At 60.3% G+C, this 14,852-nt stretch overlaps 1 protein-coding gene across 2 annotated transcripts in view; it reads right to left on the bottom strand.

Annotated features, from left to right (window-relative positions):
• HOOK2 (hook microtubule tethering protein 2) overlaps positions 1–13,619 on the bottom strand; it is a 21,868-nt gene extending 8,249 nt beyond the window's left edge. For both annotated transcript variants that reach the window (XM_030545924.1, XM_030545923.1), the window contains exons 1-13: positions 13,501–13,619; positions 9,809–9,894; positions 9,325–9,397; positions 8,777–8,827; positions 7,261–7,393; positions 6,722–6,789; positions 6,459–6,521; positions 6,191–6,271; positions 3,607–3,755; positions 3,185–3,325; positions 2,205–2,406; positions 1,900–2,010; positions 1,571–1,658 (exon numbers count right to left, since the gene is read on the bottom strand). In XM_030545924.1, coding sequence (XP_030401784.1) covers positions 1,571–1,658; positions 1,900–2,010; positions 2,205–2,406; positions 3,185–3,325; positions 3,607–3,755; positions 6,191–6,271; positions 6,459–6,521; positions 6,722–6,789; positions 7,261–7,393; positions 8,777–8,827; positions 9,325–9,397; positions 9,809–9,894; positions 13,501–13,611 — 1,357 coding nt within the window. In that variant the 5' untranslated portion in view covers positions 13,612–13,619. The remainder of the gene's footprint in view (positions 1–1,570; positions 1,659–1,899; positions 2,011–2,204; positions 2,407–3,184; positions 3,326–3,606; positions 3,756–6,190; positions 6,272–6,458; positions 6,522–6,721; positions 6,790–7,260; positions 7,394–8,776; positions 8,828–9,324; positions 9,398–9,808; positions 9,895–13,500) is intronic.
• Positions 13,620–14,852: the final 1,233 nt, after the last annotated feature.

The following is a 14,852-nucleotide window of genomic DNA, read 5'->3' on the forward strand; positions in this document are numbered from 1 at the left end:
TTGTAGCAATGAGTTCCACAGATTCTGTATCAGTTACAAAATAACAAACGAATTAGAGTTGGTCAGAAAATGGGGGGTCGGGGGGGGAGAGTTTCAACTAAAAGAGATTGAAGATTTCAGGGGTTTTGGCCAAAATATTTCAGATTGAGAAGTGCTGCTGCAGTGTCTCATGGGACTCGTAGTTCAGGTGTCTTGTTCTATCATTCGGGACAGGCTCCCTGATGGGACTGCATGTCCCCCACCTGCCCCCATGAAGTAAGACTGTGGTGCATCACAGGAGAAGTAGGCTGCCTGGGGAGCCCAGCCCATGGAGGAAAATAAGGAAACAGAACTAGACCTACAGGTCCTCATTCTTCTCTCTGGGCCAGGTTCTGCAGCTGGCCCACTCTCCCATGACGCACCTTGATCTCGCCTCACGGAGCGGGCAGGTAGGTGCATCATGGGAAATGTAGTTCTACCAAGGAGCTCAGCCCATAGAGGAGAACAAGGACCTGAGGAAACCAAACTTCAACTCCCACAAGGCACCATGGTGGTGGCACAGCCAATCCGCCTCTTTGGACTGAAATACACACTTTTCCCCCGGAAAGCAGGTGCATGTCACCCAAACTCTCCTTCTCCACCAATAAAAAAAAAAGTGACCAAAAAAATTTGACCAGCCCCACAACAGACACTTCCAACAAGGCGCCGGCTCGAATTCCGTTCTCCAGGGCCTCACACCCAGCCGATGGACTTGGAACGTTCCCAGCAGGAACAGGCCGTGCTAAGGAGCTAATCGAGGCGGGTGTGCCCTGCCGGTTACCACTCGCCTCCCATCAGCTGATAGTAAAGCTGCCGTGAGTTTGTGGATGACAAGGCAGCTTGTAGTCGAGGAGGAAGGGAAGAAAAAAAAAAACCCACGAGATTCTGGGCTTGTTGGCGGTGCAGATTCCTGGCCTAGGGTGTGGAGCTGAGTCACGTGGCGGAAACGCAAGTTCTAATCAAGGCCTTGACTGTCCTTGGCGTTATTCCTGATCTCAGCTAATTGCCTGAGGTTAGATCAGCTCGGGGCTGGCAGCTGCGTCTCCAGCTCTGGGCCTGTTTGTAAGGGCTCTGAATTACAGCGAGTCCCTGGGACAGCGGCTTTGGGTCGAGCTGCAGTTAGAGCAAGAGGTGTTACAGCTTTTGAAGCATCACGTGGTTGCGGGTGCTCAGCACCTCGGAAAAAAGTCAGACCCTAGGTGGCAGGAGCCAGATCCCCAGAAGTTTGAGCCTCCCCCCGCCCCCAAACAGAGGCAACTTCTGAGCGTTTCCCAGCACTTAGAGCTTCAAGGGAAGCCTGAAGAAGCCCCAGTGCAGGGATGGCTGCCTGAGTCTGCAGAGAGCCTGAACCAGCTCCGAGAGGCGCGAACCAACATCTCATTCAGGTGCTGGCACAAACAGTCGTTACGTTTCAGTGCTGAAGTCTGTCCTCTCCCTGCTTCAGGTCAGGCAGGAGAGGGGCAATTGCAGCAGGAGATGCAGCCACTACTCCCCCCCCCAAGTCCCCCCCCCCACCCCCAAATGGTTCCTATTCCAACACAGCTGCACCCACCTGCTTGGCTCAGGCACGTCTGCTGCACTTGGGCACATCTCAGCTCCTCGTTGGCCTCGCGGAGGGAGTGTCGCTCCTCCATCAGGCGCTGCGGGGGGGGGGGGGAGCAGCCAGGGGTCAGCAGAACCCTTCACCCAGGCAGAGAGCAGGATTGCCTCGCTCCCAAACCTGGGACTCGCCTCGCTCCCAACCTGGGACTCGCCATGCCCGGGCAGTCGGCTCTAACCGCTACATGCCACTCTCCTCTCAGAGCTGGGGATACTGGGAATTCCAACTCCCCACCCCGCCACACACCCCGGTCCCCCTTTAACCACTAGATCCCGCCTCACCTCCTTCTCCTTCACCAGCGCCTCAAACTTCTCCTTGAGGTTCCTGAACTCAAACTGCCACTTCTCGGCCTTCAAGGCCTCCTCGGAGTGTTTGCCGTGCAGCTCGCGCACCTGTGGGGCGACAGGGACGGGATTCACCGCGGCCGCTGCTCCGGGGCGCAGACTGAGGTGCCTCCCAGGATGGGACGCCAGCAGATCAGGGAAACCCCCCTCGCACTCCACAGAGAAGTGGGGAAGGGGAGAACCACTGCTGGAGACACCAGGCTGCCCCACTCCGCCCAGGTAGCCCCAGCCCTGCCGCCCACCTGTCTCTTGTGGGTCTCCAGCTGGGAGCGGACAGCGTTGGCCTTGCGCAGCTCCTCCTCCAGCTCGCAGGTCCGCTGCATGTAGACCGTGTTCCGCTCCTCCAGGAGCCGCACCTGCCGCCGCAGGTCGCCCAGGTCCTCCAGCTTCTTCTTGTAGGCGTCCACCGCGGCCTCCAGCTTGCCCACCTTGTCCGAGGAGTGCCTGCCGGGGGCGGGAGGAGCTCGGCTGTCAGCCCGGCCCCCAGGGCACATGCAAGTTCTAGCCCCTCTGCGGCTGCTGCAGATCACCGGGGCATTGGGAGTGGGCCGGGGGAAGCATATGCTGAGCCCCCTGCTGTAACCCCCAGAACCAGAACCCAGGAGTCCTGTAAGGACCCCAACACGCTCTCCACTCCAGGGAGAACGGCCACACTGGGTCAGACCAATGGCCCATCTAGCCCGGTAGCCTGTCTCCCAACAATGGCCGGCGCCGGACGCTTTAGAGGGAATGAAGAGCAGAGCGATTCTCAGGTGCTCCGTCCCGTCCCAGAGATTTAGGGACACCCAGAGCGTAGGTGGTTTGAACAGCTGCTGGGCCCAAGGCCAGCAAACCCAACCCGAGGGCACGAAGCCCAGCCTTGCCTGGTGGGCCAGCCGCACCTCTAGCCCCATCTGCTGAGCGGGGAATCCAGCTAAGACTCCCTAGCACCAGAAACCCAGCTGCTCCCACCAGAGCTAGAGGGGTTCCTCCAGTAGCTAGCAGTAGTAGGCTCTTATCCTCAATGTGGAGTGCCCTGTGCACACACAGGGAGCAGGAAAAGAGGAGAGAACATGCCCTTAACCAGTGCGATTGTGTCAGAATCCCACGCGGGGGAGACTTCCTGCCTAACCCTTGCCCCGGGGCATGAGGGTTACCCCCCACCTGAGTCTTAGGGTGCTGTGGTTACCCACCTGCTGGGCAGGTGTGGGGGTGGGAATCCCATCAGACCCAGGGCTCTCACCTCAGCACGTCCATCTCGTCCTTCAGGGCCTGGGCCTCCTCGGCCAGGCTGCTCAGCTCCTCGTTCCGATGCTGCAGCTCCTGCACCTCCCTCTCCAGATCCTCACAGCGTGTGCGGAAGTCCTCCTTCCCGCTCTCCAGCCTGCACGGGGTGGGCAGCCCCAGCTGAGACCCCAAACCCAGCACCCAACTCTAACCCCTAGGCCCCACTTCCCCCCCCCCCGAGCCAGGAAGCGAACCCAGGAGCCCTGGCTCCCAGCTCTAACCCCTAGGCCCCACTCCCCAAGCCGGGAACCAAACCCAGGAGCCCTGGCTCCCAGCTCTAACCCCTAGGCCCCATGCCCCCCCCCCCAAGCCAGGAAGCGAACCCAGGAGCCCTGGCTCCCACGTCAGCCCCTCGACACTACTCCCCGCTACCCCCACCTGAAGGTCTCCTCCTGCAGCTGCGTGATCTGAGCCTGCAGCAGCAGCAGCTTCTTGCTGACGGTATCTGACTCCAGCCGGTTCTTCTGCTCTTTCAGGGTCTTGTTCTCCAGGGTCAGGGTGTTCTTCTCTTCCACCAGCACGGAGATCTGCAGGCCGGAAGAGGGGGTCAGAACCCCCGGGCAGGGACCAGGAGACACCCCTCGGCCCCCCTCCGCACCCCAACCTTTGGACTCGGTGTGTCCCAGAGCCAGCTGCTTCCGCTCACCCCATGCTCTGTGCACTAGCGTGAGCAGGGCTCCAGAAAGGGCTTCTCCGAGACCACCCAGGGCTGGGGAGGGATCCCTGGGCACCCACACGAGTAGACTCCGGGGGAGGATAAGGCTCCCCGTTACCGGCTCTGCCAAGGGGGTCAGAGCTCCCCTGAGCCTGGCGTCTAAGTTAAGTCTTTGACTCAAGGTGGGGTGGGCTGTACCCCTGTGAAAAGAAGGGATGGGGGGGATACAGAATCAAGGCACTCCCACCCTTTTAGGGCAGGGTCACAGCTCTCCAGGGGGTCACGCCCAGGGCAGAGGACATGGCAGGCTGCCCGGCACAGGTGAAGCCCAGATACTGGATGTCGTCTACAGCTAGGGAGCAGTGGCACTGTCTGGTCTAACTCCGGCTCCCTTGCTAGACACACACGCATCCAGGCCCCTCTTCTGACTGGCTCTCAGCCTCAACGCCATCATGTGGCAGTGAGTTCCACAGGCCGACGACTGGGAAAGAGCATCTTTCTGTTGAGCTGTGAAACTGGAAGGACGTCAATTCAAACCTGAGCATCCCATCAGGCCAGTGCTGCCGGAGAAGGGAGACCAGACGCTCCCACCTCCCTCCTCTACCTCAGTCATTTTAAATTAGATTTATCACAGCCCCCCCCCTTACTGCATCTCATCACGAAGGAGCAGCCCGCTCTTCCCACAGAGAGTTTTCCCAGGCCTCAGATAATTCCAGGCCCCTTCCTTGGAAGCCCCCCCATAATTCAGCAATACGCTTCTAGAGACGTCGACCCCCTAGGCTTTGCGGAGAGGGGCCCAGTCTGGGGTACAGAGATGTGTCCACGAGCACTGTCAGAGTGTGAGTAGGTGAGTGAGCCGTGCCAGGCCGTGTTGAGCCGCTGGCATTTGTCAGTTCCACGACACGCATGCTCATGCAGAGAAAGCGAACACGACGGGCTGCACAGCTGTGTCAGTAGCTCTGTTACCGCAGGGGGAGAGAGAGGGGTGGGGACAAACGGTGAACTCACCTTCCCGCAGGGGAACCACGTCTCCGGGGATGTGTTAGCACCTTGCGGGAGCAAAGGGGGCGGTTTATGGAGAGCGGGCGGTTGTGCTTCGCACCGCAAGGAGGGGGAGCTCTTGCTACATGGGCATCCGAAGCGGAAACCCACCCCGACCCCCTGCAACCGGGGAGCGAGGATTCCCCCCAGCTATCCTGGTATCGTGTCTCCACCTGGTTAGCGTCAGGGGCTTTAGTGCCAGCCAGGAGCCCTCTTTGTTCTGGAGTCAGACTCTTCCCGCCCCCTCTGTGCACACACACGGCTGAGGATGGCTACAGAGGCTCAGCTACCTGGGGAACCCCTTGCTGCAGGAGGCGTACACAGCACAGAGTTTAGTTTCCTTCTCCCCCCAGTTCAGTTTGCTGCCTTCATATCACTGCGGATCCATTCTCACAACAGGAGGTGCAGGTAAACAAGAGCCTGATTGCCATATTGCTGCTAATACCGGGTCTCTCCGGTCCGGCCACTTGCTACCCCTTGCCTGGCTCTGTGGTAGCCATGTTGGACCCCCAAGGGCCAGGGAGATGGCCAGGGTTGCACAGCTTCTCAGCGACAGAGCCAAACAACAGGACCCAGCTGGGCAATCTGTGCTGAGGGCACCCCACCAGAAGGCCTGGGTTCGATTCCTTGCTCTGCTACCGCCTCCCTATTGGAGTAATTTCCTCTCTGCCTCAGTTTCCCCCCTCCGAAGCAGGAAGAGCAGTCCTTCCATTCCCCCCACCCTTTGCTCGGCTATGTAGATTGAGCAGCGACAGCTGCTCAATGCATGTACAGCATCAAACACAACAGGGCCCAGCCGTACAGAGAATGCAGGGGTCCTGACGAATCCCATTTACACCACGCCAGACTGATAACCCGCCCCACCCCTCCCAAAACCTACCCAGCAGCAGAGCTACATCACTTGGGAGGGGAGAGATGCAGAGGCCCACACACCACGCAGCCCCGGAGCGGACACACTGCAACCACAAGCCAGCCGGAGAGGAGACACCCAGAGAGCACAGACGGGACCATCAGGGGGGTGGGTGGGTTCCTTGGACCCACACGACAGCTGCTGCAGCAGGGATCAAACCGGGGACACCCGGAGCCCCTACGGCTTGAGCTGGAGACTCAACACTCTGGAGGCAAGAGAGCAGCTGTGGGCTGAGCCAAGACACAGCTGTGTTGCCCAGGGTCCTTTGGAAGCCGGCTAGTCACCCCCCAGGCCCGAGCTGGGCGAGATTAACTCTGGCTGCCCCCAGCCCCGAGTCAAGCTGGCGAGGAGCCCACCTGTTGCTCCAGTTCCTGGCAGCGCTGCCGCATGTCGTCCGGCTCCTCCAGGTCCTCGCTGAGGAAATAGTACTTCCGGGACTGCAGGACAGAGGGGGAGACATCAGAGAAGGGGATCACACAGACAGATCCCAGCACGGCACCTTTCCCACCCTGCGGGGGGAATCAGGAGCCCTGGAGCCAGAGACGCTCCACCCCTCCCTCCTGGCAAGTCTCGGCCACAGTCCCAGAATTCTCCCTTACGGGTGGGGAAACAGAGGCACGGTACCTGGCTATCGAAGTTGCCGTACGTCTCAGAGGCCAGCGTGTCCAGTGGGTCCTTGGTCATCAGCTGCAGGAGAGAAAAGGTTACGGATGCTCAGGAAGCAGATGGACCAGCACAGAGCCGGGAGGGCTGCGAGTCGGGAGTGAGGAGCACCAATGGCATCAGTCTCATTCCCATGAGCACCAGCCCCAGAGAGGCAACTCCTCTCCCCCCAGCCGGCCCCATAGAGCCCACCGTGTCCCACTCCCCAGCCAGCCCCAGCTCACCTCCTGAATGGCCGCCATAACCACGTGCTGGACGGACTCCTCCAAGGTCATGATCTGCTGGATGTGCTCTGGGACAGAGGGAGGGCAGCCGCTGAGTCCCTGCCCCTCTTCCACCTACCTCTCCAATGCCTGCCCCTCCCTCCAGCATGAACCCCTCTCCCCCTGCACAGCATGGGGGCCGAACCCCACCCTGGGGGCACGATGCCAGCCCCACCCCATGGAGCATGGGCACCCAACCCACATGGCACAAATGCCAACATCAGAGGCCTCTGTGCCAGTGGCCGTGGGGCTGAGGGCAGGAGGCACAGAGCAGCAGCCCCCAGGCTAATTCCACAGAGGGATCCCTGTGCTGCAGGGAGGGGAGGAAGGATTTTTTTTTTTATCTCCCCTGCACTAGCCACGCTTTTTGGGGACCCCAGAATGGCACCTTCCAAAAATCACATGCACCAGAGCACATGGAGAGACCCCACCCCCGGGCAGGGAGTAACCACCTGCCTCTCCCCCACACTGAGCCAAGCCCCCCCGCCCCCGTCTCACACCTTGCTTCTTCTCACAGCTGATGGCACACCCCAGCACCAGCTGCAGCAGCTTGCCCAGCTCTGAGGTGTCCGAGAACTCCCCGATCAGGTTGACGTCGGGCAGGTGGCGCTCTGAGATCTGGTGACCCAAGACCTGGGGGAGAGATGGAGGGTTCTGGGGAGGTAGCGGGGGGACCCAGAGATACTCCCTGCCCCTCTTCCCTACCTGCTGGAGCTGGCACCCAAGGGGGTTGGTGCACAGACCCACCGGACTGGGGTGACATACAGGGAGAGTGAGGGCACCATCGGAAAGGGGCCACCTCCCGCCCACCCCCTCAGAAAGGGCAGTGTGGTCTAGTGCACAGGGCATGGGCTAGGAATCAGGACACCTGGGTTCTGTTCTAGGACCAGCTCTGTTCAATATCTTCATCAACGACTTAGATGTTGGCACAGAAAGTACGCTTATTAAGTTTGCAGACGATACCAAACTGGGAGGGATTGTAACTGCTTTGGAGGACAGGGTCAAAATTCAAAATGATCTGGACAAATTGGAGAAACGGTCTGAGGTAAACAGGATGAAGTTCAATAAAGATAAATGCAAAGTGCTCCACTTAGGGAGGAGTTTCACACATACAGAATGGGAAGAGACTGTCTAGGAAGGAGTATGGCAGAAAGGAATCTAGGGATCATAGTGGACCACAAGCTAAATATGAGTCAACAGTGTGATGCTGTTGCAAAAAAAGCAAACGTGATTCTGGGATGCATTAACAGGTGTGTTGTAAACAAGACACGAGAAGTCATTCTTCCGCTTTACTCTGCGCTGGTTAGGCCTCAACTGGAGTATTGTGTCCAGTTCTGGGCACTGCAGTTCAAGAAAGATGTGGAGAAATTGAAGAGGGTCCAGAGAAGAACAACAAGAATGATTAAAGGTCATGAGAACATGACCTATGAAGGAAGGCTGAAAGAATTGGGTTTATTTAGTTTGGAAAAGAGAAGACTGAGAGGGGACATGATAGCAGTTTTCAGGTATCTAAAAGGGTGTCATCAGGAGGAGGGAGAAAACTTGTTCACCTTAGCCTCCAATGATAGAACAAGAAGCAATGGGCTTAAACTGCAGCAAGGGAGATTTAGGTTGGACATTAGGAAAAAGTTCCTAACTGTCAGGGTGGTTAAACTTTGGAATAAATTGCCTAGGAAGGCTGTGGAATCTCCATCTCTGGAGATATTTAAGAGTAGGTTAGATAAATGTCTATCAGGGATGGTCTAGACAGTATTTGGTCCCGCCATGAGGGCAGAGGACTGGACTCGATGACCTCTCGAGGTCCCTTCCAGTCCTAGAGTCTAGTCTCAGCTCTGCCATGGACTGTGGGCAAGTTGCTGTCCCTGTGTGCCTCAGTTTCCCCATCCATCCTGTGGGACTCTAGCCCATGAACTCTGCAGGGCAGGGGACTGATCTCAGCTGGGGCCCATGAGGTGCTACCATAGGACACCTAATAGCCACCACCCCCCTTCCCTCTCTGGAGAGGGGGCCACTCACATCTTGGCAGTACTCCAGCACGCTCTGCAGGATCTTTTTCAGGTTGCTCACCTGGAAGAGAGAGCGCTGCAGGGTTTTACTGCTGCACACATCGGATCCAGACAGGACCCCCCCAATCCCACCCCCCGGCTGGGCTGATGCTGATCTCCCTGGGGACAGGGCTGAAAACCTACCACCCAGCTCAGGCGGCTGCCAAACCAGACCGGCACGTGGCAGGGGAGCTGCAGGGTGGGCACTCGGCTGGGGAGGGCAGGAGGCAGCACCACGGCTGGCTCGTAAGCAGGGTGGGGGGGCAGCCAAGCCCCTAAAGAGGATGGGATAGCCAGCTGGGAAGTTGCAGAGTGGGGAGAGGCTTCAGCTCCCCCACCCCATGGCAACCTCCTGCCCCCCAGATTCTACAGTCCCGGGGAAACGTGAACAGACTGGGACTGTCCACAGCCGGCCCTGCTTGAGAGGATGCCAGGGCCTTTGCAATTGGGGGGGTGTGGGGAGGTGAAGAGATGGTTTAAAACTCTCCCCCCCCTCCCCATTTTACGGGAGCCGGTTACCTTGAGCCTCCAGTTGTCGCTGGTGTCGTCTTTGATCCGCAGCAGCCAGGTCTCATTGAACCAAGAGGAGTCTCTGAAAGGGAGGAGGGGACAGGGCAGGGCAGAATTGGGGGGAGGGCGCAGAATGGGATGGAATTCCTGGCCCGACTGGAGCAGCTGCCACCTCGGGGCAGGATCCGGTTTCCCTGCTGGCTGCCCACACCCAGGGCGGGCTGGCCGCAGGCAGAGATCTGGAATCTTGCTGGGACAAGGGGCAGGGGGTGGAGGGGCTTCCTGTCAGCTCCACTGTCTTCCCTACAGGCCCCTTGCTCCGAAATCCTCTCCCACTCCCTCTGCCCCCCCGCCCTGGAAGCCCAAAGCACCAGAGATCCAAGCCCAGTAGCCTCCGGGTCTGGTCAGAGAGGGATGAGCCCCAGTTTAGCCCCCAGCAGGACAGCCCCCCTGTCAGCCCTGCCACCCACTCTAGCCCGTCTCTGGTACTTACATCCTGTGCAGGACCTGGGCAATGGGGACCCCGCTGGTCAGATCCTGGTAGGTACGGCACGGAGAGGGGACGCGGAAGGTCTGCAGCTGGGGAGGGGGACACAGAGGCGGCTCAGCGAGGCAGGGAATGAACAGGATTTGCGGGGGACAGGAAAAGCCACCCCGAGACCCAGCAGGGGTAACCCCGCATGCCAGGCAAGCAGGCGGCACTGACAATTGAACCTGGGATCTCTGGATTCATCCTGCTGGCGTCAGCTGCTAGCCAAGGCAGGAGCTTGTCACGCAGCCCCACCCACCAGGGAACACCCCAGAGCAGGAGCAGTCTATGGGGCTGACGGTTCGGGGAGACACAGGGAACTCCCCCACCCCCAGGGTAGCCAGCCAGCACCCCCACCCTCAGGTGGGTTCAGAGCCAGCGCTCCCTAGAGGGGGAAGGCCCCATAGCCAGGCCCAGGTGTCACCCAGAGACGCGTCCAGATCCTAGTCGCTCACCCTCCCCGCGGGCCGGCTGTGCCCACATCTACCCCCCAGAACTGGCCTTCCCGGCCGTGGGGCACAGACCCACCCTCTCCGGCACACAGCACAGGCAAGGAGGTTCCTGCTGGGGCCGCAAGCCCAGAGTTACAGCCTCCCCCGGATGACGCTGGGCCAAGGGATGGGACCAGCCACCCCCCCATTAACCCAGGCACTGAACTCCTCCCCTCCATCTGCCCCCCAGAAAGCCGGCACCCCAAACCAAGAAGGAACCAGCCGCTATCCCACCAGCCGAGTAGGATTTCAATTCAGCGCGGTGACAGGACGTTCGCTCCAGCCAGTGCCCGTCTCTCTCTGCATGCGGCACGGTCCCCCTTAAACCTACCCCCAGCCCCCTAGAGAGACCCCACTCCGGCCTGGGACCCGGCTTCAGTTTCTAGCCACCTGTTCCAGATGCTTCCCTGAGGCCCCCTCCCGCTTTGGGGGAGGTGCTGGAGGGATCTAACTCCAGCCTCCCCCCACCCCCCAAACAAGGCAGGAGGCATCTAACAGTCCCTTGCAGGCTCGAGTACTATGAATGGCTCCCCTTTACCCCTGCCCCCACACCCCACCCACACCTTTGCCCATCGCCAGAGGACCCCCCCCAACTCCCACTCCTCCAGCCCAGGGTCTCTGGTGCCCCCACGGCCTCACAACGGTGACCTATGCAGCTCCCGCCCCCATGAACTTCAGCCATGCTGGGGGGGTTCTCAGCCTGGGGGAGACAGGCTGAGACCCAGCAAATCGTTTCATAGAGGGGCCACCGAGCAGTCATCAGCTGGAGGGATTTTCTGTCGTCTCCCCACCCCCAACAGCTCAGAATCAGTGCCCCGGAGGGGGGAAGCCCCCGTGTCCCATTCCAGTGCCCCTGAGCCAGCCAGCCAGCCCCCTCGCCCTGGGGCTGCATCAGAGCCAGCACCCCCATACCCCACTCCCTGGGGCGGGATCAGAGCCAGTGCCGCCTAGAGGGCAGCAGTCCTATACCCCATTCCCCACCCCCTGAGTCAGCCAGTCCCCCACCCTCTAGAGGGCATCGTACCCCATCCCCCAACCTAGCACTACCGCAAGACTCCCCCCAGCCCCAGGCAAATTAACTGCCCTGCTTCTGCAGTGCAATCATTAGTTAACGGGGTTATCACGGCATGGCCTACGGACACGCCGAGATCAGGGCGTGATGTGTACAGCTCCTAGCACACCACCAGGAGCAGACTCCCCTGCACCGAGGAGCTAACCGTTGCTGGGACGTTTCTGCAGTGGTTTTATGAGCGCAGTGCAGGGCAGTGCTACCGGGGAGGGGCGTTAAAAGGCTGCTCTCAGGGCAGAGCCGAAGGCAATAGTGCTGCATAACTGCCCGGGACTGTACCAGTGGGTTGGGAAAGATCTGGCTGGAGCCGCCCCAGCTCAGGGGAGGATCCGGTTAACGACTGAACTGGCAGGTGGAACGTGTGAACCTGGCACAGGTCTGCAGGAGGCAGACAAGGGGGCGAAGCAGGAGGGCTGCAGCCCAGGGGCTCCGTCTCGCAGAGGAAGGCCCCATCGCATGCGCTGAAGGAAGCGTGGGACCCTTGGGGCCCCGGTCTGCTGACAGGAGCACGCCAAGGGACCCTTTAAAAGTACTGCCCTGACCCATGGATCCGTGACTCCAAGGTGGGGGAGAAGCACAGAACACACAAACCCCAGGCGGCAGAGTCCCCGGGGCCGGATCTCCCCTGCCACAAGGAGCTCAGCACCTGCCCTGGCTCAGCCATGAGCTCCCAGCGCCCCGAGCAGGTCTGCTGGGTTTTCCCAAAACACAGTACTTGACCGAGGCAGCTTTGAGCTCTCAGCTCCATAATCCTCCCTGGCAGGGCTGGGCAGAGACACGGGAAGGGCTGAATCCTGGTCAGGCTGGGTTGTCTTCTCCCCATCCCTCTCTGGTACAAGTCACCCCTGCTTGTCTTGCCACCAGAGGTATTAGCCAGGACACTGCTGCGGGGGGAAGCTCACAGCACCATGGTATCTTCTTCCTGCAGCCCTGTGCTGAGTTCCCCTGTTCTGCCCGCTAAGGGATGGGATGGGAAGGGTCAGTTGTTGGCCTGTTCACCCCACCCCACAACCCTCTCAGACACCTCCCGTCCCAAATCTTCCCCAACAGCAGCTTCCTAACCGGCTGCGCTCCCCGGGCAGCACTAGGGCTCTAAGGGAGGAATGGGATGTCTGGGTATGGAGGGATTCGGGGGGAGTTGAGCATATAGACTCCCCTCTCAACCTACACGGGGGGGCACCCCACAGGACTGGAACTTGGCTGTGACACTCAGAGGGGCAGGGTGGATTGGGGAGGGAAGAGGGGTATGAACGTGTGCACAAGAAGGGGCTGTGTAGGAGGACATGGCCCATAGCAGAGAGCAGGGGGCTGGAGGAGACCCAGCTCATGGAGGCAGCCAGCACAGACCCAGAGCACCCAGGGCAGGCAAAAAGGGGGCAATGGGGGGTGGTACTGCCCAGGGTTAGCCCCCCCGACTGACGGAGAGGGCACAGCCATAACCACGGGTAGCCTCCCATTCCCAGCTCCCCAACCCCCCCACAACCCAGTCACCTCCCCAACCCTCACAGCCTGGGGGCAACAGCCTCCCCCCTCCCCCCAGGGGTCCCCCCACAGCCTGGGGCCAAAAACCTCCCCCACCCCCACCCAAGGGTCCCGCCCCAGCCTGGGGCCCAACAACCTCCCCCCTCCACCCAGGGGTCCGCCCACAGCCTGGGGCCAACAACCTTCCCCCCTCCACCCAAGGGTCCTGCCCCAGCCTGGAGGCAACGCCCCCCTGCCCCCACCCAGGGGTCCCCCCCAGCCTGAGGCCAACACCCCCCCTGTCCCCCAGCCAGGGGTCCTCCCACAGCCTGGGGCCAAAAACCTCCCCCACCCCCACCCAAGGGCCCCCCCAGCCTGGGGCCAACGCCCCCCCTGCCCCCCAACCAGGGCCCCCCCAGCCTGGGGCCAACGCCCCCCCACCAAGCCCCCCCCCCCAGCCTGGGGCCAACGCCCCCCCCGCCCCCCAACCAGGGGTCCCCCCCAGCCTGGGGCCAACGCCCCCCCTGCCCCCCCACCAAGCCCCCCCCCCAGCCTGGGGCCAACGCCCCCCCTGCCCCCCCACCAAGCCTGGGGCCAACGCCCCCCACCCGGGGGGGCCCCCGCCCCGCCCTCACCCAGGTGAGCAGGGAGCCGCACAGCTCGGCCTTGTCCACGCTCATGGCTCCGGCCGCCCCCCGGGGCCAGGCACGATCCGGCCGCCGAGCGCCTCGGTCCGCCACCACCATAGACACCAGGACCCTCCCCGCCTAGAGCGACCCCGCCTGGCACACGTCATCTCCGCCGCCCACAGCCGACATCTTTAGCCCGGGCAGGCGGCGCTCTAGCATAGCGCAGGGCTGGGCGTCTCTATGGCGAAAGGACCTTCTAGGGACGGGGAGGGCTGTTCTCTATGGTCTCTTTGCTGGCCATTACAGGGGACTATCTGTCATGGAATCAGAGAATAGCAGGGCTGGCAGGGAACTCAGGAGGGATCTGGTCCCACCCCCTGCTCAAAACAGGACCAACACCAACTAAATCACCCCAGCCAGGGCTTTGTCAAGCCTGACCTTAAAAACCTCTAAGGATGGAGATTCCACCACCTCCCTAGGGAACCCATTCCAGTGCTTCACCACCCTCCTAGGGAAACAGTGTTTTCTAATATCCAGCCTAGAGCTCCCCCACTGCAACTTGAGATCATTGCTCCTTGTTCTGTCATCTGCCACCACTGAGAACAGCCGGGGTCCTTCCCCATTGGAACCCCCACCCCCTTCAGGTAGTTGAAAGCAGCTGTCAAATCCCACCTCATTCTTCTCTTCTGCAGACTAAACAATCCCAGTTCCCTCAGCCTCTCCTCATAAGTCATGTGCTCCAGCCCCCTAACCATTTCTGTTGCCCTCCGCTGGACGCACTCCAATTTTTCCACATCCTTTTTGTAGTGTGGGGCCCAAAACTGGACACAGTCTCCAGATGAGGCCTCACCAATGTCAAATAGAGGGGAATGATCACGTCCCTCAATCTACTGGCAGTGCCCCTACTTATACAACCCAAAATGCCATTAGTCTTCTTGGCAACAAGGGCCCACTGCTGACTCCTATCCAGCTTCTCGTCCACTGTAACCCCCAGGTCCTTTTCTGCAGAACTGCCTAGCCATTCAGTCCGTAGTCTGTAGCAGTGCATGAGATTCTTCCATCCTAAGTGCAAGACTCTGCACTTGTCCTTGTTGAAGCTCATCTGATTTCTTTCGGCCCAATCCTCCAAGGTGTCTAGGTCACTCTGGACCCTATCCCTGCCCTCCAGCGTATCTACCTCTCCCCCCAGCTTAGTGTCTTCTGTGAACTTGCTGAGGGTGCAATCCATCTCATCATCCAGATCATTAATGAAGATATTGGACAAAACTGGCCCCAGGACCGACCTCGGGGCACTCAGCTTGATACCAGCTGCCAACTAGACAGGGAGCCCTACACACATTATCTATCTATCTATCTAT

This window comes from Gopherus evgoodei, unplaced genomic scaffold (assembly GCF_007399415.2).
Source record: "Gopherus evgoodei ecotype Sinaloan lineage unplaced genomic scaffold, rGopEvg1_v1.p scaffold_40_arrow_ctg1, whole genome shotgun sequence".
Taxonomy (NCBI): Eukaryota; Metazoa; Chordata; order Testudines; family Testudinidae; genus Gopherus; species Gopherus evgoodei.